The 9804-nt window shown below is 38.9% G+C and overlaps 1 protein-coding gene across 1 annotated transcript; it reads left to right on the top strand.

Annotated features, from left to right (window-relative positions):
- Positions 1-7612: 7612 nt before the first annotated feature.
- On the top strand, positions 7613-8158 carry ASCL3 (achaete-scute family bHLH transcription factor 3). The gene has a single exon (XM_027979095.1). It carries the CDS (start codon positions 7613-7615, stop codon positions 8156-8158), a length of 546 nt encoding a protein of 181 aa, XP_027834896.1.
- The last annotated feature ends 1646 nt before the right edge of the window (positions 8159-9804 follow it).

Raw genomic sequence — 9804 nt, forward strand, 5'->3', positions numbered from 1 at the left:
GAGTAAGCCTCTTTTAATTTCATGGCTGCAGTCACCATCTGCAGTGATTTTGGAGGGCCAAAAAGTAAAGTCTGCCACTGTTTCCCCATCTATTTGCCATGAAGTGATGGGATCAGATTCCATGATCTTAGTTTTCTGAATGTTGAGTTTTAAGCCAACTTTTTCACTCGCCTCTTTATCTTTCATCAAGATGCTCTTTAGTTCTTCATTGCTTTCTGCCATAAAGGTGGTGTCATCTGCATATCTGAGGTTATCGATATTTCTCCCGGCAATCTTGATTCCAGCTTATGCTTCATCCAGTCCAGAATTTCTTACAATGTACTCTGCATAGAAGTTAAATAAGCAGGGTGACAATATACAGCCTTGACATACTCCTTTCCCAATTTGGAACCAGTCTATTGTTCCATGTCCAGTTCTAACTGTTGCTTCTGCTAACAACAAATGAAATTAAAAGCACAATTACCATTTACATTGGTATCCCTCCAAATGAAATATGTATAAATCTAACAAAATACGGATAAAATGTATATGAGGAAAACTACAAAACTGATTAAAGAAATCAAAGAACTAGAACTAAATAAGAGATTCCATGTTCATGGATTAGAAGACAATATTATCAAGATGTCAGTCTTGATTAAATACAATCCTAGTCAAAATCCCAGCAAGTTATAAGCAAAAGACCCAGAAAGTAAGCACAATGTTAATCAAGAAGAACAAAGTGGAAAGACTGACACAACCTATTTTCAAGATTTACTGTACAGCTACAGTAATAAAGGCAGTGTCAGTATGGATTGGCGAAAGAATAAACAAATAGATCAATAGAACAGAATAGAGAGCCCAGAAACAGACTCAATAAATATAGTTAACTGACCTTTGACAAAGCAACAATAGGAACACCGTGGAGCAGTCTTTTCAATGAATGGTGCTAGAACAACTGGACAGTTACATGCAAAAAAAGTTAAGCTAGACACAAGCCTTACAACCTTCAAAAAATTAATTAAAAAAGGATCATAGACCTAAATGCAAAACAAAACCCTACAGTACTAGAAGACAACATAGGAGAAAATCTAGTTTCTTTTGGTTGGTAATGACTTAACTAGATACAATATCAAAAGCACAAATCAAGAAGGAAATCACTGATAAGCTGGACTTCATTAAAATTAAAAACTTCTGGTGAAAGACTCTGTCGAGAACAAGAACACAAGCCACCAGCTGGGAGAAAATATTTGTAAAAGACATAGCTGACAAAGTACTATCTTCCAAAGCATATAAAGAATTCTTAAAACTCAACAATAAGACAAAAAACTCAGTTTTAAAATGGGCCAAAGACCTGAACAGACACCTCATCAAAGAAGATATACAGATGGCAGGTAAGTATTCAAAAAAATGCTCCATAACACATGTCCACCAGTGAAGTTGCTCCAGTCGTGTCCAATTCTTTGCGATCCCATGGACTATAGCCTACGAGGCTCCTCCATCCATGGAATTTTCCAGGCAAGAGTACTGGAGTAGGTTGCCATTTCCTTCTCCAGGGGATCCCAACCCAGGGATCAAAGCCAGGTCTCCCGCATTGCAGGCAGATGCTTTACCGTCTGAGCCATAGGGAAGCCCGCCCCTAGCATGTCCACAGGGAAATGCAAATTAAAACAACAATGAGATACCACTACACGCCTATTAGAATGGCTAAAATTCAGAGCACTGACACCAAATCTTGGTGTGGATGTGTAGCAACAGGAACTCTCATTCATTGCTGGTGAGAACGCAAAAACAGTATGGCCACTTTGGAAAACAGTTTGATAGTTTCCTATAAAACTAAATATACACTTACTATGTGATCCAGCAGTTATACTTCAGTATTTAATATCTGCTACCCCATGGACTGTAGCCTGCCAGGCTCCTCTGTCTATGGAATTCTCCAGGCAAGAATACTGGAGTGGGTAGCCTTTCCCTTTTCCAGGGGATCTTCCCAACCCAGGGATTGAACCAAGGTCTTCTGCATTGAGGGTGGATTCTTTACAGTCTGAGCCACCAGGGAAGTCCATTTAATATATGTTAGTTAAAATATTATATCCATATGAAAATTTTGCATATAGGTGTTTATAGCAGCTTTATTCATAATTGCCAAAATTTGGAAGCAATCAAGAAGTCCTCTAGTAGGTGAATAGACAGTAAGCTGTGATACATTCAATGGCATATTTTTAAAATTTATTTTATTGAAATATAGTTGATTTACAATGTTGTGTTAATTTCTACTGTATAGCAAAGTGATTCAGATATATGTGTGTCTATATTAATATATACTTTTTCATATTCTCATCTATTATGGTTTATCACAGGGTATCGAATATAGTTCCTGCTGCTATACAGTAGGACCTTGTTGTTTATCTGTTCTATGTGTATTAGTTTGCATCTGCTAATACCCAAATCCCAATCCATTCTTCCCCCACCCTCCTCTCCCTTGGGAACAATAAGTCTGTTCTCTATGTCTGTGTGTCTGTTTCTGTTTCATGGGTAAGTTCCTTTGTGTCATAGTTTAGATTCTACATGTAAATGTTATCATATGGTATTCAGACAATGGAATATTGTTCAGTGCTAAAAAGAAATGAGCTATCAAGTCAAAAATATGTGGAGGAGACTTAAATGAATATTACTAATTGAAAGAAGCCAATTTGAAAAAGCTGTATACTATATGAGTTCAAGTATACAACATTCTGGAAAAGGAAAAGTGAAGTGAAGTCACTCAGTCGTGTCCGACTCTTTGCAACCCCATGGACTGTAGCCTACCAGGCTCCTCAGTCCATGGAATTTTCCAGGCAAGAGTAATGGAGTGGGTTGCCATTTCCTTCTCCAGGGGATCTTCCCAAGCCAGGGATTGAACGCGGGTCTCCAGCATTGCAGGCAGACGCTTTACTGTCTGAGCCACCAGGGAAGCAAAAATCAGGTGTTGTCAGGTACTGGGGGGAGGGAGGAATGAACAGGTGTAACAGACACTTTAGAGCAGTGAAACTATTCCATATGATGCTAGCATGGTAGATATGTATCATTATACATTTGTAAAGTTGCACAGAATGTACAACACAAGAGTGAGCCGGGGGAATTCCGTGGTGGTCCAGTGGCTAAGACTCTGCCCATGCTCCCAATGCAGGGGGCCCGGGTTCAAGCCCTGGACAGGGAACTAGATCCTACATACAGCAACTAAGACAAGTACCGTATGCCACAACTAAGACCTGGCATGGCCAAATAAACAAATACTTTTTAAAAAAAGGTTGAGCCTTAATGGAAACTATGGGCTTTGAGTGATAATGATGTGTCAGTATTATCAATTGTAACAAATGTATCACTCTGGGGCTAGCATTCTGGTAATGTAGGAGGATGTACATATGTAAGAGCAGTGGGTATATGGGAACTGTACTTGATGCTCAGTTTTGCTGTACATCTAAAATTGCTCTGAAAAAGGCTATTTAGAAGGAAAAAATTATAATAGATATATAGTAAAATGTAGGTTCATATTGACCTTCCTGGTTAGCATCTTAATCTCTATTTTAAAAATATTGACAATATTTTCACATTATGAGATTATTACTTAAGGATCTTTTCCATTAGCAATTTTGATATAAAGTTATATAACCCAGGTGAGTGGAGGAAACATTCTTCTTGAAAAGAATTTGTTACAAGAGTCCAATTTTGTAAGCAAACTTTCTATTTAGTATTGTTGCATGTTGTCGTATCTACGTATTAGGTAGAGAAAATCGCTAAACCAGCCTGAGCAGTTCTGTTTAACTGTAAGCTGTTTTGCATGTTGTTACTAAATGATCACATATAAATCAGGTTAAGTCTAACTCAGCCCCAAATACAGAATCTTGGCAGCAAAATTCAGGTAAGAGACTCTTCTCCAGAGTGGCCCATGGGAGAGAATAAGAACATGGTTTTTAAGAAAATCCCTAGGCACAGTTGAAAAATGATGATTATTTTCAGCTGATTATCTTAAACTAGCAAATATGCTTCTGTGTTGAAAGATTCAGTTTTGCTGTTGATTAAATCATCTGGAGGAGTGGAAAGGATTTAGAAGTTAGGAGACCTAGGTTCTGACCTCTGGCCTCATAACTGCAACAATTTATGAGGGATTGGATGAGAGGCTTTCCTAAGATTTCTCCATCCCTAACATTCCATAATTCATAATTCCATAATTCATAATGTACAGTAGTAGCTTTTTTTTCTACATGCTAGATATTTATAATGTATCAGAAAGTTGAAACTTTAATGCTAAGCAGAACAATCCAGAATTTCTTAGGATTTTATCATGAAGACCTTACCCTTTATTTCCCAGAATAGCTCTGAGTCAGAAACCTGAGACTTTCACTAAAAGATAGGTGCATTTGCTTTTAGCTACATGTATATTTGGCTTCAGAGTCCCAGCACTTAACGGTTCGTGTTGTTCTCTCTCTTTCCTAAAACTTTTTTTTTTTTAATGTGGACTATTTGCAAAGTCTTTATTGAATTTGTTGCAATATTGATTCTGTTTTATGCTTTGGTTTTTTTGGCCGTGAGGCATGTGGGATCTTACCTCCCCGACCAGGGATCAAACCCCCACCCCCTACATCTGATGGCAAAGTATTAACCACTGGACCACCAGGGAAGTCCCTGTGTTCCTCTCTTTTAAAAGCTTTACTCAGTTTCTACAAATGTGTCCAGTGTCCACGAGCCTTCCTATCTTGATCCTCACTGCTGCATTTTTCATTCTATTGCTGTTGTGGTTAAATTTTTTTCTTTGAATAAAAGATAAATGCTACTACATTAATTGGCAACCTTTTAGCAATGCTCAATAGAAAAAGCTCCCCCTTCAGTGTGTCTCCAAAGATACCAGGCTCATTTCCCAAGAATTATACAAGGTCTTGTTAAAATCTAGAAAGTTTATTTCCCTGTATATGTTCCAGTGTTTCCTGGTTATAGTCTATGGGAACTTAGAATTTGTGTCCTGCTGTGGTGTGAAATCTTAATTATGTTGAACTGGTTCATAGTGCTTTTAAGGTCTATGATATCCTTCTACTTTTCTGTCCATTCATTCTACTAATATTTGAGAGTTTGCTATTAAAACTCCAACTAAAAATCTTAATTCATCTACTTAAAAAATAACTGTGCTATATAATGGAACTATACGTAAGTTTGTTCTGTATTTTCTGTCTCCTGTAAATGCATTATCATACTTTCATAACTTAAAAAATAAAAAAGAAAAACGTAGAGACTTTTAACTACTTGTGGCATATACAAACTACTCAGATTTCATCTGGATCAAGGCTTAAGATATTATGAAAATTATTAGTCAAGATGACTATACCCAAAGAATTCTTGTGAGTTAGCTTTGATGACAGCTGTCTACTTTTCAGTACCCTATTGTAGCAATTCTGGCTTGTTAGCTACAGGCAGAAAGAGGTTCTGATGTTCTCAGGAATGTAGAAACGGGGGCTTCACACTCACTGTGCCATAATTTCACAGTTTCTACCATGCACATTTTTTATCTCTTACCCTCTAGAATTCCTAGCTCAGGGATTTCCTAACTCTTTTTCTTTCAGCAAATTTTTCCTGGCTAGTTTCTATTCCAGAAATTTTTATTGTGTGTTAGTTATTTTAGGCCATTGGATCAGTAATTTGGCATCTTTCATTTTCTGTTCCTCTGTTTTGCTTTTTAATTGGACCTATGGCACTTATCCGGAGAAGGCAATGGCAACCCACTCCAGTACTCTTGGCCTGGCCTGGAAAATCCCCCGGACGGAGGAGCCTGGTAGGCTGCAGTCCATGGGCTCGCAAAGAGTCGGACACGACTTCACTTTCACTTTTCACTTTCATACATTGGAGAAGGAAATGGCAACCCACTCTAGTGTTCTTGCCTGGAGAATCCCAGGGATGGGGGAGCCTGGTGGGCTGCCGTCTATGGGGTCGCACAGAGTCGGACATGACTGAAGCACCTGAGCAGCAGCAGCAGCAGCATGGCACTTATCTCATTCCGTCACCCCCATCCCTCTATTAGGAAGAGCTCTTTCTGACATTCCTTTTCCAGCCTGTTTCACCATGACTTATTAAACTCTCCCCACCACTCACACTCCCCACCCCTCATCCCCCAACCCCCATCCCTTCTTGCCCTTTCTGGTTCCGAGAGTCATTTGTCTTTTCAGTAGCCATACACGATAGGATAGGTTTTTTTTCCACAAGAATTGTAATATACTGTATTGCATTCGATTTCTGGTGCTTAGAGACTGCTCCTGTCATTACACAGTGCAGCCTGCAGAGTTTCATTATACTCAGGTAGAGAAACAAGTGCCAGTGTTACCTACTCTTGCCCAAAAACATTAGGGCTGATTTTTTTTTAGGAGAAAGAAAGCCAGATTTCCTTCTTTTCTGAAAGCCACAGTTAAATTTCATGTGGCTTTTCGTTTTCCACTTTGGATACATTCTTCATCTCTCAACAAATGTGCTTCAGACAAACTTGCCAAAGGACACACAGCTAAGAAGATGCAAAACCAAGACTGAACTTGAGAAAGTTAATGACTGAAAGAAAAATGCTCTTTTTCAGCACTTCCCTGATTTCCCATCAACTAAAGTGTAATGTCTATGTGAAATCTGTTATGACCACATTACTACAGTTAAGGGTAAAAAGTAATGGTAGTGTAATAAATAAGCTGGATACAGATCTATTCAGAAAGGGGGAATATGTTTGATAGGGGACATTTTGGAATATAATACTTCAAGTTCCATGAAAAAAAAAAGCCTAAACAGAGTTGCACTTTACTTAATATGTTTGAAGTTCTAAGTTAATATGTAAAACTGACTATGTTATAAATGTGTTAGGGGAGTTTCTCATTGAGGCAATCTTACAGTGAATTTTTAAAAGCAAATCATTCCTTCTTATTTTGATTTCAGTTTTACCTCTGGCATACCAGTTATCATTTAAGAAGGCTATGCCTGTGAGGCTGCATGATCATTAACTAGTTTGTAATTTCTCCAACATATATTTGAATATTGTGGTGTTTCATTGTTTCCCAAATATTAGCATTTGCATACACTTTCACAATCTTCATTACATTACTGCTCTACAGCACCTGTATTGCTGTTTACTTACTCTTTGTCTGTGAATTGGTTCATATTTTTAACTCAAGTAGATTTATTTTTAAAAGAGACTTTGTATCACTACTGGAAATGTGAAATCAGCATAATTCACAATAGATAAAAATTAATAGTAAAATATTATTAGATTCTAGCTAGATACTATTCCTGTTGAAACCTTCTATCTGAGGAGGATTGGAAAGCATTTTAATAGTGTGGAAGACATGTTCTCACCAGACTAAAGATATAACCTTGCAATTATAAGGATTGATAGAGAATTGAAAGGAAATAACTTTCTCACAAGGCAAGTCAATGTTATTTCAGGCTGTTTCTGTGTACCATCAAAAATCCTCTTACTGCCCACAAAATATTGTAACCCCATCAAGTTTTCAGAATGAGCTCAAAAACTATTCATGAAAGCAGTAAAGTCTCTGATCTCTGAGAAAGTCGATATCTGCTCTCTTTTGATCTGGCCAAATTCATAAACTTGGTTCTGTTTCCAGGCTAAAGAGAAATGATGGACAATAGAAGCTACTCTAACATGCCAGACAAACTGCCTGTCTTCACTGATTCCTCCCAATTGCCACTGACCAGGTCCTTTTATCTGGACCCCATGGTCACGTTCCACCTCTACCCAGAGGGCCCAGTGCCATCCCCTTACTCGGAAAACTTGCCATTGCTGCCTTTTTCCAGTGACTCCCTGATTATGGAAAATTATGGTGAACCCTGCGCCTTCTCCTTCCCAGTGCCTTATCCAAATTACAGAAGGTGCGAATATTCCTACGGGCCAGCCTTTATCCGGAAAAGGAATGAGCGGGAAAGGCAGCGGGTGAAATGTGTCAATGAAGGCTATGCCCAGCTCCGACATCATCTGCCAGAGGAGTACTTGGAGAAACGCCTCAGCAAAGTGGAAACCCTCAGAGCTGCCATCAAGTACATTAATTATCTCCAGTCCCTGCTGTACCCTGATGAGGCTGAGACCAAGAATAGCCCCAGGAAATGTTCCTCCATAATGGCAACCACCACCCGCCACTCTGACTCCATTTTTAGAATCATTTGATTCCATGTTTCCAAACAGAAACAATTTCACAAAATGTGGTCCTCTACATCATTCAGTAGTTTTCCTAACGTCATCTTTGTGTGGGCAGATAATAGTTCAAATGCTAACGGATGCGGGATACATCTTGCTTGGATTTCAGATGTTCTAAACATTATATTTTGTAGATTGAGAAAAGGCTTCTTAAGCTCTGGTGATTTCTTTCAAGAACATTAGGGAATCAGAAGTCCTAAAAATTCTCTATGCCTCTCAACTTGCCCTTCTCCCACACTTGGCCAGAGTCTCAGGTGTGAGAAACTCACAAAAGTAATGTAAAGCACGATTAATGCCTAGTCAATGCCTCTACTGCACTTTGCAGATGCTTCATGCTAAGCAGCCCAATGAACCTTCCTTGATTTGTCAAAATTTGGTGGGTTTTATTATTTGGGGTTAGCAAGAAATTTACACCTTACCCATAACATGATGAGGAAGTATTTTGGGGCTAAAGCAAAAGTAATTAACAAAACCTTGTTGTCATTTGAAATTATTTCAGAGTCATCTTTGTCCTGCATGAGGCAGACATCCTCTGGTAGCTTAGTGTAGGGCCTAAGCAGGCAGGCTCTGCAGTCATATTGCTCTGTGTACATTCTGACTTTGCTGCCTCTCTCTGTGTCTCAGTTCTTCATCCACAGAATAAGAGTAATAGCAACTACCCTATATGTTTATTATGGGGATCACCAGCACCTGACACATAATGTTTTCATAATCATCATTTTTTAAAATTATTATTATCCTTTTTTTGTCCATGGCATCATCATGCTTCAGGTTCTCTGGCCAGATAATGTGGGAAGGACAGTGATCTCACCTGTCTTGGAGTCTTCCTTCAAAATGTCTATTTCTATTCCCATGACGAGCTTCAACTCTTCTGTCTTCCTCAACGCCCAGGTCCCATCTGTCACCAAGCCCAGGCAGGGCTTCCAGCATACTGCCACATTCACTTCCACTGTCACCTCTTTTATGAAGTCTTTCCATCGCAGCCATTACTTGTTCCTTTACTTTGCACACATATTTCCTTGCCATTCGCATCCTGCTATTTTGACTCCCGCTGCACACTTGTCTCTGTCTTCAGTAGACTGTGAGCTCCTTGAAGATAAGGACAAGTCTTAGTCAATCCTGTATTTTCAGCACCCAGAAAAGAGCTCACATCAGGTAGGTGTCAAGAAATATTTGGTGGTATTATTTTCCTATTTCCATTCTGTCACATTGTGTCTGGATCACTGTTAACTCCCTGGCCTCTCAGGCTCTGTCCTCAACTGGTTCTATTTTCACTTTAATACTCTTTCTTAAAGTATTGTGTTGGCCAAAAAGTTTGTCTGACTTTTTCCATATGATGCTACAGAAAAAAACCAAACAATTTTTTTTTGCCAACCTAATATTTCATGTCACTTCATTGCTCAAACCTCATGACAACTTCGTTTTGACTGTGACATTGTTGGACATTCATCTGCTTGATTTTCAAAGCTCCCACCAGTTTGGCCCCATTTTCCCATGACACTCCATTCCCCCACTCCAAAAAGAAAATCATGTGTTGCAAATGCATACTTCTCTCTTAGCTCTTGCTTCCTACCAAGATGGGATGGAATAATCTCCTGTTTCCTTCCACCATTGAA

This window comes from Ovis aries, chromosome 15 (assembly GCF_016772045.2).
Source record: "Ovis aries strain OAR_USU_Benz2616 breed Rambouillet chromosome 15, ARS-UI_Ramb_v3.0, whole genome shotgun sequence".
Taxonomy (NCBI): domain Eukaryota; kingdom Metazoa; phylum Chordata; class Mammalia; order Artiodactyla; family Bovidae; genus Ovis; species Ovis aries.